At 42.6% G+C, this 20,463-nt stretch overlaps 1 protein-coding gene across 7 annotated transcripts in view; it reads left to right on the plus strand.

Annotated features, from left to right (window-relative positions):
• Nucleotides 1-18,942, plus strand: part of elavl4 (ELAV like neuron-specific RNA binding protein 4) — a gene marked incomplete at both ends in the record, with an annotated part of 102,306 nt that extends 83,364 nt beyond the window's left edge. For 4 of the 7 annotated variants that reach the window (XM_080723456.1, XM_080723458.1, XM_080723461.1 and 1 more), the window contains 3 exons: nt 6,390-6,615; nt 13,905-13,943; nt 18,615-18,942. In XM_080723456.1, the coding sequence (XP_080579582.1) occupies nt 6,390-6,615; nt 13,905-13,943; nt 18,615-18,942 (593 nt within the window). Of the gene's footprint in view, nt 1-6,380; nt 6,616-13,904; nt 13,944-18,614 lie in introns of all 7 variants that reach the window. The other 3 variants (XM_080723455.1, XM_080723457.1, XM_080723459.1) reach the window with 2 other exon arrangements.
• Nucleotides 18,943-20,463: the final 1,521 nt, after the last annotated feature.

Genomic DNA, 20,463 nt, shown 5'->3' on the forward strand with positions numbered 1-20,463 from the left:
GAATACCACTGTGTCATTTTATCATCAAGCTGCCCTCACCTCCTGACATTATCCTCTGTCACCTTTCTCCTTTTGTACTGTCCCTCTGTGTTTTTCTCCTTCCCTTTGTCTCACCCCCCCCCCCCCCCCCCCCTCTCTCTCTCTCTCCCCTCCCTCTCCCTGGGTTGCGGTAGCGTGTTATTAGTACGGCAGCCAATGTGCCTGTTGGTGTGTGTTAGGGGGAGATAAGCACAGGTAGAGAGAGTTACATAAGCCTCTGTTGATTACTGTGGAGGGGAGTAAGAGGCAGAAAGAGAGAGAGAGAGAAAGAGAGAGAGAGAGAGGGAGGGAGAGAGAGAGAGAGAGAAAGAGAGAGAGGGAGGGAGAGAGAGAAAGAGCAGGTAGAGAAGACGGCGAGGATGAAAAGGAGTGAGACAGAGTGAAGAAGGGCGATAGAGGAGAGAAGCCAAAGCAGGGGAGGGGGGAGAAAGAGAGAGCGAAAAGGAGAGAGAGAGGGTAGAGGGTAGAGAGTCTCGTAGCTTGGTTGGTGCATTGTGCTTCAATGCCGCCTGTATGGCTGGCTGGCTGGTGATAAGTAGACCATGCTGTTAGACTGAAGTTGGTTGAAAGGACAATGGTTCCCTACACAGCAAAATCCTCAGTGTTCATTTAACTTTGAGAATGTACAAATGTAATGAAATAGACCTGTACGCACAGGTCCATGTGGTTACGTTAATAACTCTCAGAGTTACAAATGTACAAATGAGTTACAAATTAATGAATTAACACGGAGGATTTTACTGTGCAGACTGGCAGAATGCCTCCCCAGATGGTGGGTGTGTTTTTTTGTTGTGAAGTGAAAATATAAAAGAAGTCCTTGCTCTCAGTTCATTGTGTTCGAGCAGAAGTCCAAAGGAAAAAACTGTGACTATCAGACGTGTGTGTGTGTGTGTAAACGATTGGTTCGGGGAGCACATTTTTCCACCTTGAAGTAGTAATTTTCTCAGCTCATTATCTTGACAAATGCATCTTGGAAACCAAACTGAGCCAAAGATGCTCAAGAAGCGATCTTTTATTTTTTTTTATTATGTCGAGATGTGATTAGATTTTATTTAGTCGATGAGTTTTAAATACATGAAGTGTGAAAGAAATTATGAAGGGTGTTAACACCATTCGCCACCATGTCAAGGCAGGTTAGTCAAAAAATTCTTTCAGCATGATCAAAATCAATAGGCACAAATTACACTGAAAATCGAGCACAGCCGTACTCCTGCACATAATGGTTGAGTGAGAATATAGTATTTTACCCTCATCTTCTGACCTGAGTACCGAGTGCTTAGAATAACACACTCCCAGGTGAGGTCAGGGTTCGGCTCTCACCTGTCCTTGGCAGGTGTAATTACATCATGAACACAGTCTTTTCACCTTGTCTGGCCTGCTCTGCTCTTGTTGGCTCCAGGCTTCACTGGTCTGCTATAGTCTGACCTGGTATGAATTAGACTGTAATCAGATCTGACCTCCAGATTCACGCACGCACACACGCACGCACGCACGCACGCACGCACGCACGCACGCACGCACGCACGCACGCACGCACACACACAGTGTAAAAGTAGATGAGATGTGTTACTGGCTACAAGGTCAACTGCCCCTTCACCTCTCTCACCTCCTTACATCTGCAAGACACAAACTCAAGGACAGTATGAGCCAGTAAACAACCATAAACACCGACACACACACACACACGCTGACTGGAAAATTAGATATCATATGGCACACACACAAGCACACGTTTGCGCGCACACACACACACACACACACACACACACACACACACACACACACACACACACACACACACACACACACACACACACACACAAAACACTTCATTCTCGATGGAACCTCTTCAAGTCAACACGTGTGTGTGTGTGTGTGTGTGTGTGTGTGTGTGTGTGTGTGTGTGTGTGTGTGTGTGTGTGTGTGTGTGACAAGCACTTGTCTAGAGGCCCTTCAGTCAATTAATAGCTTTTTTAGTGGACAGGATTAGATTCCTCTGCCCTATATTATCTTATTTTATCTTATCCTATCCTATCCACCCTCTGAGCGGATCACATTGCTCCATAGACATCCCCCAGCAGGCTACAATTCAACATTCAACAGACATTCAACGACACACACACACACACACACTCACAAACACATGCACGCAAGCACTTACCGCCAACGTGATGAATGGAGAAAATATTAGAAACAATGCTGCTTGTTGTCTTCACTGCGTTGATCCCACAAGGATTGTTATTTTCCAGTTTCTGACAAGCTAATTAAGAATGTACAGGTACAGGGTTGGCAGTAGAGTCAGGGGAGGGGAAATAGTGATGGACTGTCAGGAGAGAGAGAGAGAGAGAGAAACACAGAAAGGTAGAATGAGCATAAAACAGAATAATTTAGTGCAGGGGTCTTCAACAGGGGGTCCGGGACCCCTAGGGGGTCCTCAGAGTTACTACAGGGGGTCCTCCAAATCGTTGTTTGATGGAAACCTTTTTTTCTCCTTTTTTTACATTAACCATGTGAACCCTATAGCGTCCATATTTAGCCACTTTAGCCAAAAATAGCAGATCTACAAGTTCACAACGCCTCGCAGCACGGGGCGTTGTGAGCTTGTAGATTGGCTATTTTCGGCAAAGTGCTTTGGTGTAGAGGGGAAAAAGAGTACAGAGTGAAAAGGTCAAGATTATTAAGTATTGACGGTTCATGCGGTTAAATATCTGAAAACACGAATCAAACATACACTGACGATCGTGCAGTCAAACAATTAAACTACATGGAATCTATGAACAGATTGTGGGGGTCCCTGCTTCATTCTCTCTCAGCTAAGGCTTCCTTGGCCTGAAAACGTTGAAGACCCCTGATTTAGAGCATATCGGAGCACATCAGATGTCGGACAGATGCATTGGGAATGTTGGTTCAGGGCCTCACGTATCCGCGGAGCATGGTCAGGGAAGACAATGAGGTTGAAGGATATTGTGCATTCTGGCAAAGTTATAAATCATTACACGTCGCCGTCTCCACTCAAAATGTTATTTATAGATCAAAACCTAACCTGGCTGGCACGAAAGCCCTCGTTGGTGAACGGGTATCATGTGCGTTGAGGAGGGCGAAACGAGGACAAAAGGTTCTCCTCTTCCTTTACAATTTAAACAGGTGAAAAACACTAGATTCACGGGACGTTTTAGATATCGTCGCTGTCGGGGCGGAAACCTCATTATGTCGCATCGTGACGCGTTGCGTGCTTGTAGATCTACTATTTTAGCACTGTAGTATGACAAAGTAGGGTACAAAAAAAATAGATATAAGGTTTCTGCCCGACAGCAACGATATCAAAGAGATGTACAGTTATGATGGTGTGTAATCGTACACAAAAATCGTACATGTAAACAATTCGCGTACAGGTAAATGTTTTACAGTGTGGAGCTAAAGGGCCCAGACAGGGTTGGTCTACAAGTCCCCACAAACGTAGACCAATCACAGCGTTGATCACACAGCTCAGCAACATTAGCAGACACTCACATTTGCATGTTAGCACATCATTGATGAGCATGGTGAGTAGGCATTGTTGAAGATATACTGTAGCAATTGTAAAAGGCTGAAGGAAAGCTATTCTCAGACTACAGTAAGACTGACATTTTAAGCCAGTTAAGCCAGATAACTGATAATTAATTTAGCAGCAGTAACTGTTTGAAAGCCTTTGCAGTTTGTACAGGGAATCCATGCCATCATTAGACACATTCATTTTACACACTCAGATTTAGTTAAATGAATCACTTAAACCCAAAATACTTAATTGACCAATTCCGATTCCTCCAGCGGCCTATACTAGGTAGGTTCCTTCATGTTTTTCCCCCCTCTACACCAAATGTCTTCCCCGAAAATAGATGATCCCAATGCGTCACGTTGCAACACATTGTAACTTTGATATTTTCACAGAAATGTTCACCACAGAATAGTTCATGTGGTTAATACTCCGGATTTTACTGTGGTAAAGGAAATAGCAATAAGGAGCGGATCTTTTCTGTGTGATTAAGAGAGATTGCACACAAAGGAAAACTCCCTTTTTCTTACACCCTCACAGTGCCTTTTATTCACTCGCACACGTGTGCACAGACAGGCCTGTGTGCGCATGCGTACGCAGGCATGCATGCATTATTATGTAAATAGTTTCTTCAGCACAGAGGGCTGCTGTCACTGTGCTAGCATCCTCTGGGCCATCTAGTCAGCCTCATTAAAACAAGGCACAGCATCCATTAATAGATACCAGTGCGCTTGCACGCACGCACGCACGCACGCACGCACGCACGTGCGCACGCACACACACACACACACACACACACACACACACACACACACACACACACACACACACACACACACACACACACACACACACACACACACACACACACACACACACACACACAGACAGCATTCACAGACACCAACAAAGGACCTCACAGGAAGCACAGTTCTCTAAATGGTCCTCTCAGGTAGCAGTCAAAAAACATCACCTAGGAAACCACTCAAATGTCAGTGGGAAAAGGACATGAAGAGAGTGTCTGTCTGACTGCTGTAGCTAGGGTGGGGGGGGGGGGTATGGCGGGTCTTGACTATAAAGCTGAGGACAAAAGAAAACTGGTTCAATGCCATAGTTGGATGATCAGAGATCTCTGCCTACCCATATGTCTGGTGACATCTAAATTCAGAGTAGTTGCTAAAACTGGAGGGTAGAAAAAAAAAATCTGCATGGCAGAACCAGTGCAAAGTATTTTAGGGCGATCCTATTCCATATTGGGACACATTGATGTGATTTGTTTTCAAAGCAGTGGCCGTAGCCTTGTTAGCAGCCGCCGTTCTAGCAGCCGCCGTTCTAGCAACTATATTTATTTGTGACCAGAGGACGTATCGGTAGGCAGAGATCCCTGATGGACTGGCACTGTCAGACTATAGTTCATATCGTCATTGTCGGGCAGAAACCTTGTATCTCCAAGTTTTTTTTCTTTTTGTTTTTTCACAAAGTAAAGCCCTGCTTCATCAGACATGGCCGTCGCACAAAAGTAGCGAAAATAGCAGATCTACAAGCACACAACGCCTCGCGGTGCGAGGCGTTGTGTGCTTGTAGATCGGCTGTTTTCACTAGTTTAGTTAATTTTATTAAATGATGAAAACAAACGGTACAAGTTGTCCACCCGACAACGACGATATAATACAGCATAAGTGTATGTGTGTGGCTTTGTCTGTGCAAGCACTCCTGAGTGTTTACCTTTATGTGAATGTGCATATCAGTATGAATAGACACAGTAAAGCCTGATTTATAAGTACAGATGTGCCATTTCAAACCTTCACATGTCCTGCCATTGGCAAGACAGTAGATTACCAGTGGATTGGCAGAACATTGAGCTTGTAGATCAGCTACTTTTGCTATTTTTATGACCTTCTCTTACTTTAATTCTAGTCTACCTATGAAGGTGGATTCTGCGTTTCAAAACGAATGCAGTGGTTTGCCTGCCATATGCGGGGTTCTGCAAAAATACGCTCCATTCTCCATAAAAATGACAAAGGCAAAACAGAAAGAAGCATTTGCAGGACATTTTCTGGAAAAGAACAGTAAAGCCTGAAGACTTGAAACGGTACAACCTGTAGGTGCGCGCCAGTGTCATAGCAGACCTACACGCTCACATAAAGCTTTTGAGCTCGTAGATGTGCTAATTTCGGTGTGCGACATCGATGTACATCCAAGTAGGAATCAGGCATACAGCCTGCTTGACTTGCACCTGCACATCAGGGGCATCACTTGGGTATGGCAGGGGTATGCAGCTGCCATACCCTCGGTCCAGGGGGGAGAATACAAGTTACTTTAAAATATAAATCCATGAATGTCTCTTTGTCTATCTGTGCTGGTTATGTTGTTAAATTACAGTAAAATAACTACAAATGCTAAATTTAACAAGGTATTATAATTATATTCTCCACATTTTTATTCTCCCCATCTTGACGGAATAGTATATTACTAGGTTCCGCAGGTCAGCTGCACAGGTGCAATTCATTATTGTTAATTGTGGCACGTTTACGCCAAGTTTAGCCACACTTGAACAACTGTTCCAGGCTGCCATATCCAGCCCAAGAAACCATATACATTTTGGGGGGAAAAAAATAGAATGTACTTCTTAAAATAAATGTATCATGCCTGTTGCTAAGGTATGGCAACATGACTGGTGTCTTGCACGCGCGCCTTCACGCGACACCAGTCATGTTGCCATACCTTACCTTTTTCTGAACTGACGCCACTGCTGCACATCCAAAACCATGTGAAGTAAAGGTGGGCCCGTCTGTTTTGTGATTTGCTGGCCCCACAGGTGGCTCCCGGGGCGTGGGTTTCATCCGCTTTGATAAGAGGATAGAGGCCGAGGAGGCCATCAAGGGCCTGAACGGACAGAAGCCCTCCGGCGCCGCTGAGCCTATCACGGTGAAATTCGCCAACAATCCCAGTCAGAAGACCAGCCAAGCCCTTCTGTCACAGCTCTACCAGTCCCCCAACCGCCGATACCCAGGCCCTCTCCACCACCAGGCCCAGAGGTTCAGGTGAGTGGCCCGGGGTCAGTGGGATGGAACGGAGTTGAAATGCATTTGGGGCAGGGTACACAGTAAAATCCGTATTGTTAATTTAACTCTGAGAATGGATTCTCTGAATTTCAAATGGACAAATTAAAGAGGTGGTGCCATAGTTTTGTACTTTTTCTGGTTTTCGTGTGTCTAGGAGTAGTTCATTAGACCCCCTGGTGTGGTTGTTATTAGCAATTATGCATTCTCTTTTTATTTGGGTTTTTAGCTGGAGGATACCACCTGCTGGGTCAGACGTGCCGTTCCAAAAACACCCATACTTATTACATCATAGAATCAACCCCTCCCCTAATTACCATTCACGCAACACACGTGGGTGTGGCTAACTTCAGCTGGGTCACCACCCACCATGACAACCACACATACCAATGAACTGGTGGGTGTGGCCACATAAAAACATAATTTTAACTCTTTCTGCACACTTTTTTTGGAAAAATTCTTCCTCCTAGTATAATCATAATAGTAGATAATCCAGTTTTATAGGGGTGAAAATCATGGCACCCCATCTTTAACTGAGTATTTTACTGTGGAAATGGGGCGGTGTATGTTGTTCCTGTTTCTAATGGAGGTTTGAAGCTGAATTTATACTTCTTCGCACGGCGGTGTCCGTCACCAAAAATAACAGATTTTCAACCTAATGGCGCAACGCATTGTGATGACACCTTCTTCCGACGAAGTATGAATTATGCCTATGCGTTCATTATGGTAGGTGGGAAAAGTGGACTCTTAACATCTGTCTCGTATGATTTGATCTGTATGATATGTATTTTGGGGTGCAGCACTGTATTTTATGGTTTGATACCTTTATGTCTCTATTAGTAGACTGTTAAAATGGCAAACACTGTTTTATGGTTTACCCCTTAAAGTACAAAGACTGAAAGAAACTTTATGTGATTGCCAGTTTTCACGCTTCACATGATTGATGGAGACGATCATTCATATTTTACATTTCATTTGATCACTTCTCACCATAAAATGAAGTGCTGCTGCACCTCGTTCAACAGTATCCTGAAACAAGAGCGTAATTTCATCTGTGGCCAGGAGTGAGATATTTTAATGCTTAGTTAAAGCTGCTTTAATAAGAGTCATCAATCACAAACACAATAGTTATTATTTGTGGTTTATATGAGATGAGTGGGTTTAATAAAGGAAACACTTCTGTTCCAAACAACAGGCCTGATGAAAAAAAAAAACACATTTGCACCAAATGCATTTTCTAATATGTGTTCAGATAAGGGATGAAACACCTACGCAAAGAAACATGAGTCATGGCAACAGCCCCCATTTGGACAATAAGGCATTTTGTCCTCTGAACAATATTTATAGTACATATTGTACTGGGACGATATGAGATGGGACGATATGAAAATTTCATATCACGGTTATTGTGACAAAATAAATCGCGATTTACGATATTATCGCGATAATCAAAATCCATTATCCTATGGGGCTGAACATTTGCCAAAAAATAGCAGATATACAAGCTCACAACCCGTCGCAGCTCAAAGCGACACGTTGTGAGCTTGTAGATCGGCTATTTTTTGGCAAAGACATTTGATAGAGAGTGAAAAAAAGACTGTATCAAGTATATTATAAGTACCTTTTGCCAATCATAGAGGGTTTAAGTGGTACCGGATATGCAGCTCTGCAAATAAAAAGTGAATTGATCCCAGTGCAGGACAGGTGACGATATCACGATGAATTAAATCTCCACAATACGATTATCGTGAGTGTTTTTTATCACGATAAACGATAATATCGCGTATCGTCCCATTCCTTGTACATATTGCCGTTGACTTCCCCCTTTGAAGAGCAGGTGCAATCTATCCATTTGGTGCAGAGGTTTAATAAATCAGACCCTGTGAGTTGTGTGCACAGGTCCAACCAGACCAGAGAAGCACTGTTCATAAGAGACAGTGGGGTTCTGTCGTTCACCTTTATGTGTTTCACATTCATCTCACCTCCATATAGCATGAGGCCAACAATTTACAGATGGCATCCTGTCAGACCTGGGCAAAATGAGCTTATTTTAAAGAGCTTGTGTATGTGTATGTACTGTATATATAAGTATATTTGTAGTATTCTTGGACAGTTTACTCTCATCTGAAAAAAAAAAAAAAAAAAAATATCGTCACTTTCGGGCAGAAACCCCGTATCTCCAAGTTTCACATTTATAATTCTTTTCTCAAAGTAAAGCCCTGCTTCATCATACAAGGCCGTCGCACAAACGTAGTGAAAACAGCTGATCTACAAGCACACAACGCCTCGCTGTTTTCACTAGTTTAAATCATTTTAAAAATGATAAATACAAAAAGAAAAAACGGTTTTTGACATACAAGGTTTCCACCCGAGAACGACGATATATTGGACACATATTTACATGTACATTTGTTTGACCACAATGCTTCAGATTTGATCAGTAAAGCCATAGATAAACCTCATACAACCTCGGTCAGCCACATATCGAAGATTCAATAAATGCTCTGGATTGGCAGCTAAAACTATCCTGTTTAAACTGAAGTTTGCCCAGGTTGGTTCTTCTCTTCATCACCAAGTCATTACTAAGGTCATATATACTCTATTTACTCTGTATGTAGAGTATGGTTTCATTGCCGGTCATTTCCACTCCCTCACTCTCTCATGACACAAACAAACCTCTGTAGTTATGTCCATGTTGTTATCTATATGACTTACTTAGGACATAGTCCTTCTGTTCATGCTGAGCACATAACCAGGACAAAACTGTATATGACCTCAGTCTGATCTTGCAGAAAATAAAAAATAAATACAAATAAAACATTTCAGAAGGTGAAGCAGAATTTGGGCACATAAACTTTCGCTCTCATTCAATAACACCGAGCCTAGTCGTGTTGTTTACTCCCCATCAAAGTCAGGACTTGGAAGGCATTTTTTCCTCCACAGCAGCTTCCCTGGTGTGACACCTGAGCGATGTAGCAGGGCTGTGTGTCTGTGATACGCCAAGCCAATTTACAGGCTCCACAGGAGCCCTGTCGCTCCTCATCACTACTCACAACCACAGTGCCTTCCTCACGGTGTCCCTGTGCTCCTGCTCACCAGCCTTCTTTTAAAACATGACACATTGATATAAATGGGCTAGATGTGCACAGTATTTTTTTTTATCAAGGTGCTGTGAAGGTGACACCCTGTAAGAAAAGTGTCCAGCTTCTGATGAGTAATATTTACTATGAATTATTATTTGAATAAGTACGTGTCCAGGATTTACGCCCACAGCGCTCATCTGCACAGTGAATAACATCGATCAAAACCTTGCCATTATCCTCACATGACACTTTCTCTGTTTAATTACACAACTACATGTACAGTGTGGGTGGCCATGGAGCCCCAAACAAGCAATGGGTGCTTAGAGAACTGTGATTTAAAGGTAGGGTATGTGATCCTTTTGGGTTAAAACAAAAAGAAAACGTTAAAGCTCTATATTCTGATAGTAATCATTGCTATAAAGTGTTATTCTCAGTACAAGTGGTCTCCCTGTCTCTCCAGTTCTTTAATGAACAGGAAAAACATTGTTCAGGTGGGTTGCCAATTTCAGCCAATCAGGAGAGAGTACCCATTTATCAGCTTCAAATTTGTAGTGTTCCAGTTTCAATTGTGTCTGCTCATTTCTTTGTTTCATCACTTCCAATTTGACTTGTTTATCCTGTATTGTGTCTGAGTTCTCTCTCCTGATTCAATGAAATTGGTATCCCGATGGGGAAAGACCCTAAACTAAAAAAAGTTAGATTCACCAATTGAAACCAACTTGGATTCAGTTGGTTACAGAGACTGCAGTAGTAATATAGACTTGGCTTTTGGAAACTAAATTGGAGAGTAAACACAGAACAAATTATTGAAAATAATTCTAATAAATGAAATAAAAGAAGGCCCCATTTATTTTCAGATTGAAAAGGAATAAATTGATTGTTCTGAGAACTGCGACACAGTAGCTTAAATTGTCATTCTAATTCTGCGTTCACGCTAGCAGTGACAAAGCTACAAAAAGAGCAAGCATGGCCAGCTACATTCCTGCAGAGTCCGGGTGTAAGTGTTGCTTAAGCACAGGGAACTGGTTAACAAGAATTACATTTTCTTCCTTATAACGGAGCAGAAATTTGAGTCCAGCTCAACTTCCATTTGTAGTGCATCACGTCCATCATGCAGTGTCACTTTGTAGTTTCATGTTACCAGCTTTTATTGAAAAGGAGTAGTAGTCTGTTGCTTTGTCGTCATTAGTATGAACACAGTATAACCATTCTGAAGAAAGTCCAACTCCAGAGGAATCATTGTTGGTGAAAATGTCTTTGTTTAGCTCATATTGTTGTACATTTTATACATTAAAAAAAACTGATCGTCATGTTGGAATGTCATATTTAAGACAGATTGATGTAATTAGCTAATTTGACTGTTGATATTCTACTAGTTAGCTACTAGGTTACTAAGATTAGACAAGCATTTTTTTATTGGTACAGTTTCGCACACTTCTTTATAGCCAGCCATAACAGGAATTGTTGTCCTCCTTGGCTTCATTTATTCATTTCATTTGGAGCAAACTATCCCATGAGATTCAAAGTTGTATAAAGTGATTAAGGTAATGGAGAGCGTTGAAACAGCAGCACATTGACACAATGTGTGTTTCCTTATTAAGCAAATGCATTGAGAAATGTATAGCCCTGAAAACATCTGCACTTTCTTTTGATGTCTGAAATTGAATCGAATTGAATCGAATTTTATGAAACAAGTAGCATGTCCTCTTAAAATTCTCGTTTAACTTCAGAAAACAAAGCACTTTAGATAAAGGTAATATAAAAATTCAGACCATTCACATTTTTTTCCATTTGGGATTCAATACTGCTACCTGACAACATTATATGTTGATTCAATGCCATTTTGCAATCTGTGATTCCACTTAAAATTATATCTGACAAGGTCCTTTAGGCCCGGAGTACCACAAGACAACGTGCTGTCCGACACACTGCTTGTCTGGTGCTCTGCAAGACACAAAACATAGTCAGCTCACAGCACAATACCCCAACCCCAGATCTGAGCTCTTTTGTATTGACCCATAAATAATGGCGGCAGTAATTAAGAAATTAGCCTTATGCTGTACAGGTCAGGAACCAGTTATAATTGTTATTATTGAAAATATTTGTGTTTCAAAAGGGGAAAAAAACTAAACCACAGCACTTCAATTAACAGGCATTGAGAGACAGCACAAAAGCCCTATTGTTTATGTGGAGCTTGGAAAGAGTGGTGTGATTTGTTGTGGCCCAGTGGCCCGGCGGCCAGCAGATGTCTTTGAGCTCTCAGGGCCTGGAACGCCTCTCCTCTGAGCACCCACTCCAATTCACTCAATTTAGCCACAAAGCAGCCTGCTCCTTCCCCTCCCACATAATGGAGTCATTACTGTCCTAATGAGTCAATATGTATCGCTGCTGTCAGGTGGAAACCTCACATGTCCTTTTCAAAATTCAAAGTTAAAGATTGGAATGGCTAGTGTAAAGATATAGCAGTGAAAGATTCTATCACAGATTGTATGTATATATATATATATATATATATATATATATATATATATATATATATATATATATATATATATATATATATATATAGTTTAATTAAAAAAGTTATACAGTAGGCCTATGACTTTTAAGGACTAAATATTGATATTTATCCAAATCTTAAAGTAAAATTCAAAGTCAAACTACAGTACATAGTGATGGATGAAGACAGAAAGGGTCATACTGTACCATAGTGGCAATTCTTTCGTTTTGTTTTGCCTTTTGAAAGAGAAGTTGCAGGTCTGCTGTTGCTCAATAAGCCGTGGCCACTGTCCATTAGGCCAGAGGAGTTAATAAGACGTGAGACAGGCCAGACCCATGTGAGGAATGAAGGTCATTGAGTCACCAAGCAGACTGGATCCATACCAGTCCTAACAATTCACACACACACACACACACACACACACACACACACACACACACACACACACACACACACACGCACGCGCGCGCACACGCACACGCGCGCACACATACCGGTACCATACCTGCACGCACAAACATGAAAAATGAAAACTTGTTTACCCATATGCATAAACACACTTGCACGCACACACGCACACGCCCGCGCGCGCACACACACACACACACACACACACACACACACACACACACACACACACACACACACACACACACACACATACACACGCGCGCGCGCGCACACACACTGTCATTTGTCTTTCCTGGCCTACCGTAGTGACTTTAGCTCAGGGAATTAATTATTATGGAACTAGGACATTTCCCAAACACTAATCCTTTTCATTGTGGACAGAGGCCATCCACTGACTAACACCCAACCATTCCATCTGACCTGTTAGCGCATGACAGGTTGAAAGTTGCCACTAAGACACACACACACACACACACACACACACACACACACACACACACACACACACACACACACACACACACACACACACACACACACACACACACACACACACACACACACACAGAGGACAGTCAAAATGTCAAGGCTAATCACATATTATTCAGTCTGCCTCACAGGCTACATACTTATCATCATTCCCTCTCTCACTCACCATCGCTCAAACACCAAACCATTATACTGACAGAACTCTGGAGAAGGGACATTTACTCCATTTGCAGTGATTTTGACATTTGTTGCATTCTCAGTTTGTTCAAATTGAGGACTGTGGCTTCCGAAGAGGCTTGTGTAAATATTTGTGTCAACCTTTTAACAGAATGTACGTAAAAATTGTAAAATTGTTACAATAGCTACATGTACTATCTGCACATAAAATAAAGCGATAACCTGCCATTGCATAGCATTATTGCTACCCTAGCATCGTGGTCATAGTGCAATGCTATGCTCTTGCACTGTGGCCTGGTCTGTTGCTGCAACTATTAATAACAGCTTTAGATGCCTAAATTAGACGCTATGGATTTTGATCACAACAATGTTGGAAAGACCTGGGCTGTGGTGAAGTGCTACGCTGACAATAACCTGCTGATGGCACTAGATGTGTGAAGCGATGACAGCATTACCTGGTGGGGATCCTCAGTGTAATGGGCCGTCTATGGATGTGTTTGTTTCTTGAGCGAGGAGGTCCATGCAGTTCCTACAGGGACTTAGCATTAGTTCCATTGAGTGAGTCAACCATCTGCCCACCATTAACCCCAGAACCCTCCTTCTCTTTACAGGCTGGACAATTTGCTTAATATGGCCTATGGCGTAAAGAGGTAATTAAAAACTTCACCCAATGCCAGATGTCCATGTTGACTCAATGATTTTTCAATATCCTTTTTTTTTTCTCTCTATTCATATTTTTAGTTTAATTTTTCTTGTATTTTTGAAGTCACTTTGCATTTGATACTTAGTTCAAGGTTAACTGCTTTTGGTTCCTTGATTTTGGTTTGGTTTTTTCCTCTTCAGCTTGTTTTGGTTTCAACTCCTACCTACAGTTACAGTGTGGAAAACAATCAGTTTGTTTTCGGTGGTGATGAATTTGCTTTGTTTTGATTATGAAGCGTGCTGGTGTTGTTGTTGTTTGGGTTGTTTCTGTGTACTGTATGGTTTTTACGTTCTCTGGTGTATCGCTCTTGATTTTCAGGCGTGGGTTTTCTCCTGGATTCAGGTTCTCCTGCCTTCCCGCTACAGCATTAGCTTCAGGTTATTTGTTTGGAAGATGAATTCAATCAGTAAACATGTCAAGTCCAATAGAATACGTGCTCTAAAGCTACTACTCAGTATTAATTTAATTCTGAGAGTGTACAAATGTAACCAAATGTACCGATAAGGATCCATTTGGTTACTTGTGTACTCTCTTATTTAAAATAGTACAGTTTAATGAAGTTAACATACTGTATGGATTATGAGACGAAATTTGCACAATCAACTTTCTCTTGATCTTGTTGTGAATGGTAAGCGGTCATGGGAGGCTGGATGAATCTGGATCCCTGCAAGAAACAGGAAATGCTGTTTCACTGCAGACAGCTCCAACATTGCTCCTCACTGCTCTGCTCTGCTCTGATCCCTTCCTTTTTGCCGCCATGTTTCCGTTAATTGCTTGCTACAATAATAGGTGTTACAGTACATGACCTTGAGCGGCAGGCCCTGTGATGATAGACGCTGGTGGCCTTTTGCATGTTGGACCTGCACATGCACCTTATAGTAGAATAGAAACTCAAGCTGAAAGGAGGGAGTTCAGTCTGAAGGGATTAGCTGTGAGTTTATAGTGCAGTAGAGGAAAGCATGGTGGGATTCATGATTTCTCACCCATACAGTTACTCTTAGACATACCTGTTCAAGAAACATTGAATGGCCATGGAACCCTAGGCTGATTTTGTGATTTAGTTGGTTTTCCTATACAGGTTAAAAACTAGGGTCAAAGGCTAATAAGAAACATATACAATTGATAATGAGTGTGCCAAAGTGCAAGTATAGACAGTAGATAACATTAATGTCAATGCTTGCATTTTGCCACACCTAAAATGAGCTACATCTTACACGTGCACTACCCTTCTGTGGTTTTTAACCTGAACTGGAAGGCAAACGGCAAAATCAGCCTAGGATGACATGCCGCTTTAAAGGAAATTCACACCTTAAGGGGTTAACTGTCAGGAAAAGCTTTCTACCTGTCAGTCTTAGCCTTCACCTAACCATGAAAAGGTAGACTCGCTAGCATAGCATCTGTGATTGTGTCCTCCTGATTGAATAGCTTGTCATCAAGGTAGAAGTGCTGTTCTGTGACCCAACGGCTCAATGTGAAAAGGAAATCAGACGACAGGAAAGGTGCCACCGGCTGAGAAATGGCAGGCTATGGAAAAGATAGAATAGTAGCTGGTCAGATACACTGTTGCTATGCAACCCCTGGTCTTGCATGGGCTAGCATTCTAGGCTAGTGGGCCTGCTCTGGTGGATACACTCTCATACACATGCACGTAGACACAGACACGCACACGCACACATACATACAAACATACACACAGGCACACTTATCAGCATGTCCTCTGTGGTTCCGTTACACAGTTAAATCCTCAGTGTTAATTTAAAACCCTTCCAGGTCCATTTGGTTACATTCAGGGACGTGCTGGCCATTGGGAAAAGCGGGACAACTCCCGAACGGCCGGTTCATTCCCGGCCGGTCCAAGCCGGCCATTAGGAAAAAAAAATACGAATAAAATGTCGGCCTTCGCTCCATTTTGGGGGCTGGGCGGCCAACAAAGTAAATCGTCACTGTCAGGCAGAAACCTGGTATGTCCAAGTTTCAAATTTGTACATGTTTTTTCGCAAAGCAAAGCCCTGCTTCATCATACAAGGCTGTCGCACAAAAGTAGTGAAAACAGCAGATCTACAAGCACACAATGCCTCGCACCGCGAGGCGTTGTGTGCTTGTAGATCGGCTGTTTTCACTAGTTTAAATATTTTTTTAAATGATAAATACAAAACAAACGGTTTTGGACATACAAGGTTTCCACCCAACAACGACAAAATATATCTCATGTAATTGGCCCACTGGCTTGTCACTTGTCATGATCTGAAATGGCAAATCTTTGAGTAGCAGCAGCGCTATAGAGAGAGATCTCTCGCTATAGCACGCAATGAGGGCCTCTACAACTCTTTTTCCCGGGCTGAATCAGGGGCCCAGCACGTCCCTGGTTACATTTGTACAGAGAACACACTCAAGATTTGAGTGTGTAGCGAAGTCTCTACTTTTCGGCTTCGCACACTTATAAAACCCCCTCTCAGAGTACAGCTTTTGCATGCAAATGACCGCAAGGTTGTTTTTGAGCCCAGCAGGAGAGGAGTCCAGGAATGCAGTTGAGCATGCCAGACAAGGCCTTGACATGACCAGGCCTGTTAAAATTCAGCCTGACTGCGTTCTTCAGGGAGGAGACAGGTGCTACATGGAGAAAAATACCAAAACCTTCTGAACAGGACAGAAACACCATGTAGGGGATTTACGAAACACAATGGGATTTGGAGCCTGGAACGATGGTGTGCAGACCATAATAATGAGTTAACCGCAATATTGATCGCATAGTATGTCAGCCACATGCTACTGTTACTTACTGTTGTTTGACCGAGCAAGTCAAAACAGTGCTTTCCTTGCAGTAAATAAGTTCAGCCGAACCAGATTCATATCCACAGCACACACTCCACAGCAGCACCCAGCGGAACACACAGACTTAACAGCTCCCACCAGTAACACTCTTCACAGAATCCACCACCACCACACACTCCACAGCAGTGGTTCCCAAACCTTTTGGCTCGAGACCCAAAAGAGAAATTAGATGTTTGCCCAGGACCCAAACTAGTGAAAACAGCAGATCTACAAGGTCTCAACGTGTCGCGTCGCGCCGCGTTGTGAGCTTGTAGATCGGCTATTTCCACTACTTCTTAAACATTTGTTGCTTTTTGGGAATGTTTTTTGAAAAGGTTTTGAAATAATACTAATCAAAAACAAAATGTAGGAAACAAAAAAATAAAGAGACCCATAAAAATGTGTCCGCGACCCACAAATGGGTCCTGACCCACTGTTTGGGAACCTGTGCTCCACAGCACCCAACAGAACACACACGTAACAGCACCCACCAGTAACACACACACTCCACAGCACCCACCACCACCACCAGCACACACTCCACAGCACCCACCAGTACACTCCGCAGGACCAAAGTCACTCAGGAAGGTCGTGGTGATTGCAGTCAGAGAGAGAGAGAGCGGGGATGTGGGACCAGTGTGTTGAGCAGTATTATCGATCAGTGCCAGGGGCTCTGGAACAGAACAGAATAGCACAGAACAGAACATCACACAGGCTGCAGGGGAGGTGGGGGGGGGGGGGGGGGGGGTACATACTGTTCCTTTATGTCACAGGGCTGTAAAGTGCTTCCATTTTCCATTTTAGCACCCCCCCCTCCCCCCCCTCCCACTCCTCAAATCCCGTTCCTCAAGAATGCAGCCTTCTCTGAGACAGCTGCAGCAAAGCGGAAATCTCAATTAAAGCACCCATTATATGTCTATAGTCATTTCCTGTAGAGAGGTGGCATAAGAAATGAACCTTTTTATTTCATTTACCTTTTATTTAAAAGTATGTGGTGGGGGATTATTTCCTCGTCTATCTTTCGGAAAGGCAATTAAGTGTAGTCAACTGAGGATTCGAATCTCTTGCATCACAAGAAAGAGGAGAAGATTATGAAGCAAAAAAGAGCAGATCTAGCTTGGTCTTCTAGAAATGTTTTTAATTCAGCCTTCCTACAGTACAATATAGCTCCCGAATGAGGCAGTCAAGGAGACAGAGAGAAAAGCTTCCTTTGCATCTCGTACTAAAATAAATATCCCAGCATGCAACACTGAAGTCATTTGTAAATGGAGGCTTTCTGCAGAGGACACAGACACACATACATCTAGACATTAACACTGTAACACTCACATAACACACATCCAATCACATTCATCCTAGGACACCTACTGTAGAGTATAGGCTAGGAAAGCAGATATGTTTTGGTTTGATTGATAAATCATCTGGATTAGGGTTAAGGTTAGGAGACAGCCTATTTGGAAGTGTTTAACTCTAGACTAGAGATGAAAGCTGAGCTGCTGGAGGCAGAGGGAGATTATTATTTCAAGATGAATTGATTGCCTTGGTCTGAAAGTGCTGTAAATTGGAGACAGATGTGAATCAGGCTTAGGGCCATTTCACATTAGATTTATATTAGCTCCAATTATACACAGTCAAATCCTCAGTGTTCATTTATCCTTTTAGTACACTCTCAGGGTTAAATTAACACTGAGGATTTGACTGTGTCCAGTATTTTTGGAATGAGTTGAAACTGAAAGTTGCTCCCTTCTTTCTCCCCGTCCTTCTCTCTGCTCATCTCTCTGCATCCCTCTGTTTCCTCCACTCTCAGGTTCTCTCCCATCACCATTGACAGTATGACCAGTCTGGTGGGCATGAACATCCCCGGCCACACGGGCACCGGATGGTGTATCTTCGTGTACAACCTGTCCCCGGACTCGGACGAGAGCGTGCTGTGGCAGCTGTTCGGGCCATTCGGCGCCGTCAACAACGTCAAGGTGATCCGTGACTTCAACACCAACAAGTGCAAAGGTTTCGGTTTCGTCACCATGACGAACTACGACGAGGCGGCCATGGCCATCGCCAGCCTCAACGGCTACAGGTTGGGCGACCGCGTGTTGCAAGTCTCCTTCAAGACCAACAAGACACACAAATCCTGAACTTAATCCAGTACGACCAGTCGCCCTCCCCAACTCCGTTTTCTCCAAACCCCCACCCACCCCTCACCACACCCCCCACAACCCCACCGCCCTTCCCTCGTCCCCTCCCTCCCTGTTGTCTCGACCTACCACTACCGCCACACTACAGCCATCCAACACAGCAAAACTCAACTCCAACCGGATCACAACGCAGCCGACAAAACGTTAGACAAATTGAACTAGAAATGGCTTATATTATAACTTTGGACCTATAAGCCAATGTTGCCTAAGTATTACAAAAATGAAATGATTAAAAATGTCCATGAGTTTTTTGGAAGCTCCTGCGATAATGCAGGCTTCTGTTTGTTGTATATTCTTTATGTTCATTGTGGTTGTTAAGAATGATTTTTCTCTTCTGTGTAAAACAGTAGCAAATCCCCGATACCCCCTTATTTCAGAGAAGAGAAATGTCCTTTTTAGATTGAAACCTTTTCTCTGTCTTGATTCAGGATTTATTTTTTATTTTTTAAATCCGGATCCACTGTCGTTAGAATTACAGAGCTCCCTATCAGTGAAAGGGAGGGGTCTCTTTTTTAAATTGGTGAAACCATTCATTCATTTTAGTGTGTTATTTACCCCCCCACCCCACCCCACCCCCTATCAATTAGAAGGATGTCACCATCCTGACAACTCTGATGCAGAAAAATATATATATGAATTTCTAACATTGTTTTTGTTTTGTATCGCAAACAAAACATAATGTCTTTCCTCACAGGGGTTTAGGGAGATGGGGAGAGGGAGGGGATGGGTTAGCTTTCCTGATGACACGTAATTTAACACAAAAAAAATATATATCACTGTTGCCAAAGAGAAGATCTCTTTGCTTGGAAAAAAAAAGCGTTTAGAAAAAAAAAAGATAAAAATAAAGAGAAAGAAGATCTATTTTTATAAATGATAATTAAAATAATAATTATTGAAGAATTTTTACAAGAATCTGGATTTGAAAAAAAAAAGAGAAAATATTTTGACTGGCTAACTAGGGGGGGCCGGGGCGGGAGGGAGGGGGCACCACCTTGTCTCGTTCGTTCTGCCGTGGTACTTTTTAGAATCAAAGGTTGTTTGTTTTTCGGGGAATCAGAGTCAGCGGTGATGATTTTGTAGATGGCAGATTTTGTGAAAAGGGATGCAAACTGAGGCAGGTGATCTTGGTAAATTTTTCATATATGTACTAGTGCGTAATTATTCAACAGCGATACCCAAAAGGGAAGGGAGAGGGGTCTTACCAAGGCCTAACAATCCTTAGTCCAGAGCCCAAAGCGAGAAGACCCTTTGTCCACCTGTTTTCCTCTTTTGTCATCAGTCGATATGGGATATCAGTAAATAGATATATACACATCTATCCATTTAGAGAGCATACTATATCATTATCTATATCATTTTCTTCGCTCTGCGTTTGTGAAGTTATACATTTGAAAAGAACTTCCTTTTAGCGATCAACAGTAGGTGCTATACTACATTATTCACATATCTTAAATATCCAAG

Source organism: Nannobrachium achirus (genome assembly GCF_963921795.1).
Source record: "Nannobrachium achirus genome assembly, chromosome: 1".
NCBI classification, from domain to species: domain Eukaryota; kingdom Metazoa; phylum Chordata; class Actinopteri; order Myctophiformes; family Myctophidae; genus Nannobrachium; species Nannobrachium achirus.